The following is a 14,972-nucleotide window of genomic DNA, read 5'->3' on the forward strand; positions in this document are numbered from 1 at the left end:
TATTTTAAATACCGTGCTATATAGAGAACAAACAAGGGGTGCATCTTGTTTCTCCAGAGCTCACTATATTATTACAATACAATGTGTTATGACATTAGCAAAAAGCTAGAGAGATGGTTGGTCAAACTCACTGTGATGAAAAGAGCTGTGAGGCCCTGGGACCGAGATAGAGAGCAACAGCACTAGAGGGAGGGGCCTGTCTGCTTTAACAGGTCTTTCAGATAACAATAAGCAAAAACACCTGCCGCTGGTATTATAAACGGTCTCAGAGAGGGCTTTACAGAAGTGAATAATTTTCAAAAAGAAACCTGAAGCAAAATGTGTTAGATCACTATCTTTCTCTGCCTCTTTATATAAATAATTTGAATTTGTATTGTAAGCAGAGGCCAAGATCTTTTAATGAATGGAACATTTCATTGAGCCAAAATTTTGAAATATTAGGGAAAGGGACAGAGGAAGAGAAGGGGAAGAGTCCCTGGCTGGATTTCCAAAGAGAGTGATTTTGCACTCTACTAAGCCTTTTACACATGCCACCATACCATTTATATTATTGTGTAGTTCACTAATACTTTCTTCAGCTCACACTCACTTATCTACCTTAGATCCAGACTCAGTTCATATTTACTATATGTCTACTATGTGTCACACATATAATTGTCATCTCAATTATGGTTTTAGTATCTGAGGTTGTTGCTGTTGTTAGGTGCCATCGGGTTAGTACCGATTCATAGTGACCCTATGTATAACAGAATGAAATACTGCCCGGTCTTGGGCCAACCTCACAATCGTTACTACGCCTGAGTCCATCGCTGCCGCCATTGTGCCAATCCATCTCATTGGGGGTTTTCTTCTTTTTCTCTGACCCTCCACTTTACCAAACATGATATCCTTCTCTAGGGACTGGTCCCTCCTGATAATATATCTGAAATATGAGAGACAAAGTCTGGCCATCCTGGCTTCCAAGGAGCAACACAGATTTGTTTGTTCTTTTGGCAGTCCATGGTACTTTCAATATTCTCCTCCAACACTATAACTCAAATATGCATCAATTCTTCTATGGTCTTCCTTATTCACTGTCCAACTTTCACATGCATATGAGGCTACTGAAAATACCATGACTTGGGTCAGTTGCACCTTACTCCTCAAGCTGACATCTTTGCTCTTCAACACTTGAAAAAGGTCTTGTACAGCTTTGCCTAATGCAATACATCGTTTGATTTCTTGACTGCTGCTTCCATGAGCATTGGTGGTTGATCTGAGCAAAATGAACTCTTAGACAACTTCAATCTTTTCTCCATTTATATGGATGCTGTTTATTGGTCCAGATGTGAGGATTTTTGTTTCCTTTACATTGAGGTGCAACCCATACCAAAGACTATGGTCTTTGATTTTCATCAGTATGTAAGTCCTTTTCACTTTTAGCAAGCAAGGTTGTATCATCTGTATATCACAGATTGCTAATGAGTCTTCCTCTAATCCTCATACATTTTTCTTCATATAATCCGTCTTCTTGAATTATCTGCTCAGTATATTGATTGAAAAAGTATGGTGAAAGAATATAACTCTGGCACAAACCTTTCCTAATTTTAAACCAATCAGTGTTCCCTTTTTCTGTTCGAACAACTGCCTCTTGGCCTATGTACAGATTACTCATGAGCACAATTAAATGTTTAGGAATACTCATACTTCACACTGTTTTCCATAGCTTGTTATGATCCACACAATCAAAAGTCTTTGCATAGTGAATAAAGCACAGGTAAACATCTTTCTGATATTCTCTGCTTTCAGCCAAGATCCATCTGACGTCAGCAATGATATCCCTTGTTTCATATTCTCTTCTGAAACTGGCTTGAACCTCTGGAAGTTCTCTGTCAATGTATGCTTGCAGCCATTTTTTTATTACCTTTAAGAAAACTTTATTCGCATGGGATATCAATGATATTGTCCAATGATTTCTGCATTCTATTGGGTCACCTCTCTTTGCAATGGGCACAAATACAGATCTCTTCCAGTCAGTTGATCAGGTAGTTGTCTTCCAGATTTCTTGGCATAGATGAGTGAATGCCTCCAGTGCCACATCAGTTTGTTCAAAGATTTCAATTTGTATTCCATCAATTCTTGGTGCCTTGTTTTTTGCTAATGTCTTCAATGCACCTTGGACAGCTTCCTTTAGGATCAGTGACTCTTGATCATATGCTACCTTTTTTTTTTTAAGTTTTTATTTTGAACTGAGTGATAGTATACATGGGAGAACATCATATGTTACCTCTTGAAATGGTTGAACATTGACCATTTCTTTTTGGTAGAGTGGTTTTGTGTATTACTTCTATCTTCTTTTGATGCTTTCTGCATCATTCAATAAACGCTCAGCATTTCTCAAGCTGAGGGAACTTAAGAAAAAATTCAAACCTCAACTTATGGTATTGAGTAGCTGAAGTAGGTACTATCATTATTACACTGTACAGATAAGAAACCTGAGGGCCAGAAAGGTTACATACGTTGTCCACGGTTCTCTAGCTAATAAATGTTCAAGACAGAACTCAGGAGAAGTAATTTCTTGTCTGAAGATTGAGGGTTGGGTCCCAGCTCAGACAGTCATGTTGGTTTCTCTCAGCTTTGCTTTCTCATTGATAAAAGGGAATACTCTAAGATGTGCTCTACCTATACCACAGCATTGTTGCTATTGGTTATAAAAAGTACTTTATAAATTGTTAGAAGAACATAAATTTGCAGCCAGGAGAACGAGTTTTGAAAAGCTCCTTCTCTATTATCTCTTTTTCTACCTCCCACTTCTCCCTCTAAGGGATCCCCACTTTCTGTTCCTAGAGAAGATGGAAGATTGAGGAAGCTGTTACGGTTTTCCATTTATACCCTTCTCTTTTCTTTGACTTGCTTTCCGATGTTTCCACCAAATGGTACTGTGCCTTTGCTAGTTGCTTATAAAGTTAAGCATCTGTTTAACCTATGGCCCAGCAGTTCCACTCTCAGGTGTTTAAACCAAGAAAAATAAAAACGCGTGTCTATTAAAAAAGAGAAAGAAAACCTCACACATGGATGTTCACAGCAGTTATTTCCCCCAGACTTAGAATCAGCCCAAATGTCCATCAGCAGATGAAAAGATACACAAATTATGGTATACTCACAGAATGGAATATTACTCAGCACTGAAAAAGAATAAACCACTAATTCAGAAAATATGGAAGAATTTAAAAAGATTATGTTGAGAGAAACAAGCCAGACACAAAAGTGTGCATACTGTGTATTTCCATTTATGTAAAGTCCAGTAACAGACAAAACTATAGTTACTAATTTATAGTGATAGGAATCAGTGGCTACCTAGAAGGATAGAGACGAATATGTTCTGTATCCTAATTATGTTTTGGTTAGACAAGTGTATACATTTGTCAAAACCAATCAAACTGAATACTTAAAATTGTATACTTCACTATATGTAAATGTTATTTCAAATACACATATACAAAATTCTTGTGAAAGAAAAATTTTTAAAAAGTACCTGAACTTACTTGTCAGGCAAGAATATTAAAACAGAAATGGAAATAGTATATATAAATAAATAAAAATGGCAATAGAGGAGCCTTGGTAGATTACATGTTCGTGGGAATGTTAGTCCCTCCATTCAGTGGGGAAAAGATGAGGCTTTCTGCTCTAGTTAAGATTTACAGCCTCTGAAATCCGATACAGGGTTGTTGTGAGTAGGAACTGACTCAAAGGCACACAGCAACAACAAAAACAATAGCAAATAATTATCTGGTGGTTTTTATGTGTCAGTATTTTGGTAGCATTTTATGTATATTAATTCATTTACTCCTCACAACAATCTTGAAGAAGAACTATTATTAGCTCCATTTTATAAATAAGGGAAATGAAGTACAGAGAGACTTCCAGTAACTTACCTAAATACTGCAAGTGATAATAGGCCCAAACCCAGGACCTTGGCTCCAAAGTCAATACCCTCCTCCCCTAGTAAACTACATTGTTTCTCATCATTGTTAAGAAGCAATTTTTATCTTAGCTGACTGCCTTAAGCTTGGTTAAAAATAAAAATCGGTGGCTAGAAGAACAGAAGCTATTTCTTGAATGAAAGACCAGCAGGGAAAATAAAAATAATAACAGCAGTCTGATAGACTACTACAAGAACAAGGCACATTGTCAGGTCCCCTCAGGGCAAATCCTCTTCCAAGACTAAGACTCAAGGGGAATACACGAGCAGGCATGTGGTCTGGCTGGTGACTCACCGATAAGGGGAAGTGGGGAAAAACAGCAATGAAGTTGTGAGCTAGTCAGACCACATTCAATAGACTCCTGTCAACCTGGGTTGAGACCTGGTTGGCCAGCAGTATGGCAAGACCTAAGGACTCCTGGTCTCAGAGACAGTGACATGGCCACAGAGGACTAGAGCAGATATGAAATGAGGGGAGATGCACAAGAACACCCATACTTGCAGATAACAACCATATGACCTGGCTTCAATGGATGGATGATCAGAACTTGACTAGAGGAAGAAAGAAGGAAAGAGTAATCCACTACAATCTGATGAACTTGACCTATACTTATGGATGTAGTAACTCAAAAGAGGGAACAAATCTTACTAGTGAGGATCATTCCCACCCCCTCGGTACACAGGGTAGACAGGGATGGGCAACTTAGACATTGGCTACCCAAAATGGGGGGGGGGGGTTGCTACAAAGCCAAGAGGTGATTGGCTTACAAGCTTTCAAGAGAGAACCTAGTTCCAGAGGGTGCAGGGGAAGGTAGAGATACCACTGAGTAGTATCCCATCTGCCTGGATGGGGCTGATGAGATGAGATAGGGATAAGACTCTTGAGGTACAATAATGAATAACTGCTAACAGGACCGACTGCGAGGGTTGAAATGTAAAGGTAGACATTTTGTAACAAAAGGAGGGGAGTGGTTGATTTTGCAGTCCAGGAGCAAAGGTCCCTGGGATCATCAAGGGAGAAAACCAGAGAGTGGGACCCTACCTAGAGAAGCAGTAATAGCAGAGATGGAGGCAGAGATGATGATGTGGAGAGATGGAGCAGCTGGGGACTCTGAACTCAGGGAGGGAGAGGGGCTGTATGCTGGAAGCTGGGGTACCCTTTGATTGTTTGATGATGCATGGAGGGGATTGCAATGAAATGAAATACGACAGGATGAATGTCAAGCTAATTAAACTTCTTCCATGTAAACTATCACATAATTCACAATAAAAACTTAAAACAAAACAAAACAAATAGATGTATAGCAATATAATATAATAATAACTATCCTTTTTTAATAAGGAGCTCTGATAGCGTAGTGGTTACGAATCGGGCTACAAACCACAAGGTCAGCAGTTCGAAACTACCAGCTGCTCCACGGGAGAAAGCTGAGGAATTCTGCTCCCATAAAGATTTACAGCCTCGGAAACCCTGGACAGGGTCGCTATGAGTCGGAACCGACTCCACAGCCCATAACAACAACAATATCCTTTTTTAATAGTTTCTATGTGCCAGGCACACATAATCTTTATTTATCTCAATAGCATGATAAAGGTATTTTTTCTGGGGAAAAAACTAAGGCTCAAAGAGGTTAAGCGACTTGCTCACGGTCAAAAAACTACGAAGTCTCTCAGACTCTAAAAGCCATGTCCTTTATCTAGAACATCATGTTGCCTCTATAGTTCTCCTACATGTTAAGACATTATTTTTAAATGACTGTTTCTTTTCCCCTTTTTTGTAAGGGCTATATGTAAACCATTTGTGTGTGAATTTGTGTGCAAGTTTGAGATAAATTTTACATATAGTGAAATGCTTCTGTGGGCAATGTGGCCCTAATAATTTTTTAAAGAATTTATTTTGATTCATTAAAAAAAATGTTCTTAGAAACATCTTAAGACAAACTATTAAAAAACAATATTTTATTTTATATGGATTTTGCTTAAGGGATTTTCTGTCCTATATCCTCATTAGGAGGGTCAGAGAGAAAGAGGAAGACCCCCATAAGATGGATTGGCCAAGTGGCAGCATCAACGGACTCAAGCATGGCAACAGTAGTGAGGTTGGCCCAGGATTGGGCAGTGTTTCGTTCACTGTGCATAAGGTTGCTATGAGTCGGTACCTACTCGATGACACCTAACAACAACAACAATCCTCATTATTAGAATATTTGCTTTATCAACAAGTATAGTCTTATAATCAAAATTAGGTGACTAAGCTGCTATCCCTACCTAGGTATCTGAAATCAGAAGATTTTGTTGAGGTCACTTTAAATTTACATTAGCACAGTATCTATAAGAAACTAACAATACAGCTTAATATGATATCTGCCTCTAGTTGGTTTTATTCCATTAAGAGTTTTTGATATACATATGCAAGACTCGTTAACAACCTGTAAGATGCAGATGACACAACCTTGATTGCTGAAAGAGGGATTAGGCACTTACTGATGAAGATCAAAGATATCCCCTTGAGGACTAAGGTGCATCTGACACAAGCCAGGGTATTTTCAATCACTTCAAATGTATGCAAAAGCTGGACAACGAATAATGAAGACTTAAACTACCAGCTGTTTCACGGGAGAAATATGAGGCTTTCTGCTTCTGTAAAGATTTACAGCCTCAGAAACCTTGTACAGGGTCGCCTATAAGTTGGAACTGACTCCACGGCACATAACAACAACAAAAGAACAATTTATGCCTTTGGATTATGGTTTTAATGCAGAATATTGAATATATCTGTCTTGGAAGCAGTATAGTCAGACTGATCCTTAGAAGTGAGGATAGTGAGACTTCATCTGATGCACTCTGGACATGTTATGAGGAAGGACTAGACCCTGGAGAAGGACATTATACTTGGTAAAGTAGAAATCCTTGAAAAAGAGGAAGATTTTGTACAAGATGGATTGACACAGTTGCTGCAGTAACAAGCTCAAACATAGGAATGACTGTCCAGGATGGCTTAGGACAGGACCTGGCCATAGTTTCCATTCTTTTGTACACCGGTCACTATGAGTTGGAACCAACAATACCTGTGTCATTCCTTTGGGAATAAGGGTTTCTTTGTTCTATCAATGAGGTCAGTATAGGGTGTGCTTTAAAGTTACTCACTTTTGAGATACGAAAAGAACAGATTAGGAGCAGGGAAGAAAGCATGAATGGGAAAAAGACAGCACATGGAGATCTCCAGGGAGAAGGTGGGACAAGGATCTTCCCCCAGAATGGACAGAGAGCAGGAGCCCTCAATCCTGGTGTGGCACTGTGGGCTAATGCATCAGACTGCAACGTCATTTGAACTACATGGTTGGTGGTTCAAGCTCACTAGCTGCTCCTTGGAAACCCTATACAGGGTCACTATGGGTCAGAACCGATGACGGCACACAACAACAAACTGTGAGAAAATACATATGTGTTCATTAAAGTCACCCACTTGCAGTATTTTTGTTATAGCAGCACTAAGAAACTCTGATAGAATTTAAATAAAAATTCTTACTTCTTATGCAATTTTAGCATTAATTTAAATAAATGTATTATAATTATTTTTACTGCTTTTTATGCTTTCAGGCATGGTGCTCAAGCCCTTTCTACCCAGCATCAGATCTTACATAATGTTTATAAAAACCATGGGCAGGGCTCAGAGTTCAGGGCTCAGGGCTCAGAGATCTTTAGCTATTTGCCCAAGTCAGTATATGGATAAACCAGGACCTAAACTCAGGTTAGCATGACCCCAAAGCCCACATTCTTCAACATTACACTAGGTTGGTAAAATTCAGTGGTATAATTAATTAGATCTAAGTTAATTTCTCATTTAATCAAGTATTTTAGGACATCCTTAGATCAGCAATCTCTCCTAAAAAGAACTGTGCCAGATTAGCATGGTATTATTCACAACAAAAGACTAGAAACCTAGTGAACAGAAAACGGTTATATCTTGTGTTTCCTCTAGTCTGGTTCTGAAGCATTATACCACATCCTACCTGGGCAGCCTCATAAGTGATGGTCTTTGTCTCAGTGTGGACTATAGGGACATCTTTGGTTGGAATTTCGCTTTTCACAGCATTGGCAGTATCTGAGATGGTGACAGTCTGTGTCTTCACCAAGGGAGGCTGTGAAACAGTAAAGAAATAGAGTTATTGGAGTCTTTCAGAAGTCTGGGGAAAACCAATGTTCTGACATTGATCTGATCAAAGTGTTAGCTCTAATTAAGCAAAGGACTAGCTCAATCTCCGAAGGTGTTTACTCTGCACAAGTTTTGGACACTGTTCCAAAGTAGCAAGATGTCAAATCATGAAAGATATTAAAGAACAGCAGTCCTGTAATCACTTTCATATGCTTAATGGAAAGCTGTAAGATCAGACACTTAGAATTGGTGATATAAAACACTTCACACTGACCTTCAGAATTTGAATATAAAATGATTTGCCAAATAACAATCACTTTCATTTGTACTCTGTACTGTTGTAATTAAGAAAATCAGCCACATTTCTGCCACTAAATACCAATGGTACATTAAATGGCAGCAGCACTGAACTGCATTACCCTGGAATCCATTAACTTCTTTCAAATCAATGTCAGATATTCACGTTGGAGTTGTGCTAAGAATAAACAGTATTTGGAAAACTGGGAAGAAAAAAAAAAATCATTTCTACCATCACCTGGTGATTAATCTCAGAATTTCAGAGGAATAAAATAGTGGAGTATCAAAAGACTTTCTTGCCCAACAGCTCATCTTCCCCAAGACTATAAATCCAAAAATACCATTTGATTGTGGTAAGATTCAATAGCCATCACCTTAGCATAGGAGAGTAGTGCCTATAACCATGGAAGCCCCTGTGAATGGGGTCAGTGGGAGTGGTGGGGTGGCACTATATGTCTACAATACACAAGTTATTATTTGAGGGCTGAATTCTCATAGAAAGATCAGTTGCCCCTTTTAATGAAAAGTGTTTGAATTTTTGAGCATGGTCTCAGAACACTGAGGGTTCCTCACCATAAAAACTCTCGAAATTTAACTCTTTAATAAAACAGCCCATATTTGAGTAGCAAAGAACAAAATGATACCAGCTTCATAAAGATAAAAGGCTGGAGTTTACTCCCGAGAGTTTTATAAGCCAGGAGGGGAAAAAAACGCTTCTAGCATGGAGTTAACTCCTCTGAATAAATTTCTTTGTTGAAATCAATGGCTTTAATTTTATTCTGTGATTTTGAATAAAGGCAGGGAGTCTAGCTTCACCACCACTACCACCTCCTTCACCAAACAGAGATTCTGGCCGTCTCCCAAAGAGAGTCATTAGACCTTTGTCATTGAATCAGTTACTACCTGGAAACTTCGAATGAGGGTGGGGAACTGGTTACCCACATAAGAGTCAAGAAATGATCCATTTTGCTTTCCAAGTGGCTCTCCTGGTGTAACATGCTCTTCACCACTCTCTGCCTTTTTTTCACCCAGTTGTAGCTGGCAGGAAGCTGAAGTTACTGAGAACTTGCCCATGGGGCCCTTCAAGGTACTGGCCTGTTCCTCCACGCCTACACATTCCCCAATTGGGCCTCTTGGCACCTCCTTAATGTCAAGATGGCCAGATGCCCCCTGCACCTTCTCTTCTGCCTCCTTGCTGCTTATGGAGAGGGAGCCAAAGTCAAACGTTTGTGAAGATTCCGGTGGGGTGATCATTTGGCTCTCACTAGGAACTACTGAATGCTTGGGGCCCTCCCGATCAGAGTCAGGGTTAGTATTTGACCCCTTTGTCACGGCAGCCACCTCCTCTGTGCGAATGCCGTTTATACTCTACAAATGAATGGACACATACAAAAGCAAGAAGAAAATATTAGCAGTAAATGGGAAATACTGTGAATTCTAAGAAACAATGATGTTTAAGAAGCCTCAAGAATATTAATACTAACATAACCAAGCATCATACATAGCTCTTGATGTTGTCAAAAGGAAGATGTTCATTACACATGTCAGTAGCTTAAACAATTTCAATCTTATTTTGGTTATTTTTCTATAACACTATTAATCAAAGAAACCATTTCAATGTGCCTTATACAGCATGCAGCAGCATTCCTATAGTTTTCCCTGTAGAACATCTTCTCTATGCTTAAGTGAGTTTTTTGCCATTCCTAAATACCTAACTTATTACTATGTACTTAATACAATGCAATTTATGAGTAAATCAAAACATTTGCTTGAGGAGAACAATTGAGTTTGAAAAAAAAACACGTTTTACACCTCCAAGTCACTGTATCAAGTTTTATCTTTGCTAATGAAGCACTAAAATCTCAACTTTGTTGGCAGGCTCTAGAAGTTGAGTCCAACCAACACACTTTACTTTAATCACTGTCATGGCATCAAACATGATGTAAAAAATACTGAAAAGTTTCTTTGCAAGCAGAGTAAAAATGATCCAACAGCAGGGAACGTCACAACACTTTCAACCTCTAAGAGAAATAAATCCTGGAAACATAGAGTTCCCTTCTGGACTAAATGTCTCACACCATAAGCAAAATAATTCTAAAATAAGTACTTTAAAGAGAACTCAGATGAGAAGATGCCATCACAGTAAATGGATATATTCTTAAAGTTTAGAGAAAGGTGCTTTAAATGGAAGAGAAGAAATTCACACTACTAAGAAAGGATATGAAAAATGAACATTTAAACAGAAGCCAAATGTCCTGGCAAGCAGCAATTGTATGTACTCACCAGAAAACAACATATGATTGTTTTAGCATATTATGTACTACACAGGAATTTAAAAATAGAAAAGAACTTTTATGAAGTGCATGGAGTAAATGAAAAATGCTTGGACAAGTTTAAGTATTCAAATCACATATAAGTACTGTATTAATAAATCACTGCTGCTCATTACCTTGTAAGCCAGGCTGCATTGTGAACAAATAGAAACCAGACCTCTATTAAGGCAAGAAAAGATGCACTGCACTCAAGAACTGCAGTCTAACTTTATTCAATAAACCATCTTTAGAAATGCAACTCCAGAATTTCTCAAAGAAGCTCACGTTGAATTAAGCTCAGGCAAGTCTTTCATTGGCTGATTATGAATATTACTTAAGACATGAAAGATGGGATTGAGAGATAAGAGGTTCAGTCTCTGTCTGCAGATGTACCAAAGATGCATAAAACATCCCTGTCAAGGGTATATGAATTTCTCCATGTTTAAAAAGAGAGTAATACTTGGCTCATAGGACAATGAGGACCAAATATAATAATTTACATGAAAACACTTTGCAATTATTAAGGTACCACACAACCCACATCAATTGGACACCTATTATGTGCTATAGGGCCTGGGGACACTATAGAGAATTTGTTGTTATATTATCAATACACTGCACTACTTTCTAGGTTACTTATTTTACTTTTTTTTTTTAAAAATCAAACAAGCTGTTACAGAGCTACTTCCCTCCCCCCCCCCCCCCCAAATGACAAACTGGTACTAAATAAATATTCTTGTTAGGTGCTGTTGAGTCAGGTCTGACTCACAGTGACCCTATGCACAACAGAATGCAACACTTCCTAGTCCTGCGCCAGCCTCAGGACTGTTGCTATGTCTGAGTGCACTGTTGTAGCCATTGCATCAATCCAGCTTATCAGGGGTCTTCCTCTTTTTCACTAACCCTCTGATTTACCCAGCACAATGTCGATGTCCTTCTCCAGGAAGAACTTCATGGCTTCTCCAAACAATTTTTCACAATTTAAAAGGCTGATTAATAATCAGGAATATACTTAAGATAATTACGTAAGATCCAAGTTTGTACCAATCTGCTCCAGAAATAAAAGTAGACTTTCATCAAGAAGTAATTGTGAAGTAAATATTGCGTAGGTCAACACTACCTGGCTAATAGCAGGACACTTGAGTAAAAGTGTATCAATCATTTTTTTTCAGAGCATGTATAGAGGACACCAAAGTAAAAGCTGTAGTCACAGTAATATCAAGTCAATAAATATTTGCAGCGTACCTAATATAGGTTACTTATTGAAAAAAAAGGAAAATGGATTAATAGTTGGGTAACCACTTATAGCACTCTCCCATACGGTCAAAGTAACCTCTATAGTTGGCTTTATTGTCCAAGAAATCTTTCTGGACTTCCTCCTAAGCAAGTGGAGGGCAACGTGTACCAAACTAAACTAATCTCTGTTGCCACCATACTACTTTCTCCGTTCATCTCTATTGTATTGCTAAATGCCACCACCATTCATGTAGTCTTATGTCAGAATCCTGAGCATTAATTTCAGGACCTTCCTTACAACTCATCCCAGATTCCAACAGATTATATCTAGTCATTTCTATTAGACTCTATCTCCTTACCTATCTGCTTGTCTTCATTCCCATGTTTACTGCCTTCATTCAAACTCTGATAATGTCTTGCCCAGATTACTAACAGTTTTTCTTCTTTCCTTTCTTCCTCAGCTCAAAACCTTACTTGAATGCATCCTCTATTCTATTGCCAAAGTATTTATTTCTAAAATGCAACAATGAAAATTCAATTTTCCAGCTTAAAATTCTTCAGTAGCTATCTTTTGGTTAAAGTACAAACCCTTCAGCAAGACACAGAAAACACTTCAAACTCTGACCCCTACACTTCTTTCTCCAGCTTCAGCCTGTTATAGCTCCACACACATCCTTTCCTCTATTAATTCAAAACTATTTGCAGTTCCTAGAACAGAGCATGCCTCTGTACCTCTGTTAAGTATTGAATCTTCTGCCTAGAAGCCCTCTGTTTTCTAGAATCAGTTCAAGTGTCCATTCTTATTGACGTTTCCCCCTGGTTGCCTAAGGTATGAGTAGGTACCAGTCCTCTATTGTTCCCACTACACCCTTATTGTCCTTCCACTATACTATGAGTTCCGTGGGGATAAGAACTTGCTACGTGTTAATTAGCTCTGTACAGTTCTTATACTCACTTTCTGGCATATAATACATGTTCAGTAAAAACTTGAAGTTTTAAAAATTCAGGTGACCTTAACAACTTGTTTTGTCTTGTGTTTCCCAATAATTGAAAACACATGTTTAGAATGGACACCAATAGTGGCTTGCTTGGTCAGATTCATTGTTTAGCTCAGCACTTCATCTTCTACATCAGTAAAATGTGAGGACAATGACTTCTATTGAATGTTCACCATGCACAAGAGACTATGCTTGTCACTTTAACATGTTTTCTCACTTAATTTTTCAGAACCTCACAATGAGGTAGTCATTATCCGTCATCTGCAGATGAATAATCAGAGGGATTAAGTAATTTAGTGCTATCAAGTGCTGGAACTAGGGTTTAAACTTAGGTCAGGCTCTGATTCTAATGTCCATCTTCTTTCCAGAGTACCAGAATGTATTACATGTAGGACCAAAGGACAAGCCCCATTATGTTCAAAAGAATATATCCTAAATCTGACCCTATTTTTGTGAAGTACAGAGACTGTCCTTTACCAGTCTTTTGTTAGTGACAAACATTGTACATGTGAGAATGAGACTGGAAATCCAGAAGAAAAGACGGTGGCAGGAAAGATATTAAGGTTATATGACACAGGAGCCCAGAATCTGGCATCTAATATCACTGAATAATTTTAACTGACAATGTTGTGCCTTAGACTGTGACCATGAGCAAGGGTCACTGGATTATATAATTATTTTATAAGTACAACTGCATATATAAAATTAGCTTGGAAACCTTAAAGAGATAGTTTCAGGGATATGAGTGAATATATGGCTGCATCTGAACCACCCACAGAGACAAGTAAGCAAAATGGAGATTTAATGTTTCAAAAGTGTTAATTCAGATGCTGCTTGTCATGATGATGATCTATAAGAAGAAAGATGCTACAAGAGAAATACCAGCTGCCTGTACCAAGCATTGCGTAACATCTAGTTGGCTTAAAGAATAAGAGAAGGTAGTTGTAAGTGCTGTCGAGTTGGTTCCAACTCATAGTGAACTGGTATAGGATTTCTGAGGAGTGGCTGGTGGGTTTGAACCATCAAATTTGTGGTTAGCAAAACAGTGCTTATCCGATAGCACCATAACAGGACTCCATGAGAAGGTAGAATGCTAGACAAATTGAACAGAAACATTATTTGATTAGAGATTCTCATTTCATGTAGGCTCTTATTAAGTATGATAATCAGTTATTTTTTTGTTTGTTTTTTTTAGAAAAGGTATTTTCTTGAAAACTACTTGAAGGGATCTGTCTTAGGATCAACAAACCCTACATATGTATGTGCCTTTATGAGTCATAAATTACCCCTTCCTTGGCTTATGGATTCCAGATATCATTAAGAGCAGGATGTGGGTGTTTTACAGGCATTTTGCTGCCAGCGTCCTTTTCTTTTTCTCAAGTTATTTTTGAAGTAAAGGATCAACAACGTATTTGAAGTAAAGGATCGACATATTTGAACTGAAGAGGCTGTCAAAAGAATCAGAGTTATACCTTACAAAATGATCTGATCTTACAGCATCACTATGAAATTATATCCTGAAAAGCTTTCTAAAATTTTGCTACACAAGCAAAAGCCATAAAAATTTTTTTCAGGAGGATCTATGTAATAATTTGCTCCTACGCATGTTTGGTTACTTGCTTAGTGAAAATTTTACTTTTGGGTGGCAATAGAAAAAGAATTCCTTTCTCTGTTAAAATGAATAAAAATTCTTACTATTGTCTCATTTTATCTTTATATTCAAATCCTGGGCAGGCATATAAGAACCAAGTGAAGAACTGCAGCATCAGTGCCAAGCTTGCCAAGTGATTTCAGGGAAGCACTTTCATCTCAGGACCATAGCTGGATGCTGAGATGGGGGAAGAGGGAAAAAATGCTACCTTCAAAGGCTAAACTCTCCTCTTGATAATGTGCTTTGTTCTATTATCCTAAAAAAAAAACTAAAACTAAAAAAAAAAAAAAAAATCACACTTTGCTATGTATTTAATTATGTACATAAAAAGACCTTAAAGATACATACTATTAATGGTAGG

The 14,972-nt window shown here is 38.1% G+C and overlaps 1 protein-coding gene across 5 annotated transcripts in view; it reads right to left on the minus strand.

Moving 5' to 3' along the window:
* Positions 1 to 14,972, minus strand: part of EPB41 (erythrocyte membrane protein band 4.1 (elliptocytosis 1, RH-linked)) — a 256,505-nt gene that overhangs the window by 9,714 nt on the left and 231,819 nt on the right. For all 5 annotated transcript variants that reach the window (XM_006862207.1, XM_006862203.1, XM_006862206.1 and 2 more), the window contains one exon: positions 7,975 to 8,103. In XM_006862207.1, the coding sequence (XP_006862269.1) occupies positions 7,975 to 8,103 (129 nt within the window). The remainder of the gene's footprint in view (positions 1 to 7,974; positions 8,104 to 14,972) is intronic.

Source organism: Chrysochloris asiatica, unplaced genomic scaffold (assembly GCF_000296735.1).
Source record: "Chrysochloris asiatica unplaced genomic scaffold, ChrAsi1.0 scaffold00047, whole genome shotgun sequence".
In the NCBI taxonomy this organism is placed as follows: domain Eukaryota; kingdom Metazoa; phylum Chordata; class Mammalia; order Afrosoricida; family Chrysochloridae; genus Chrysochloris; species Chrysochloris asiatica.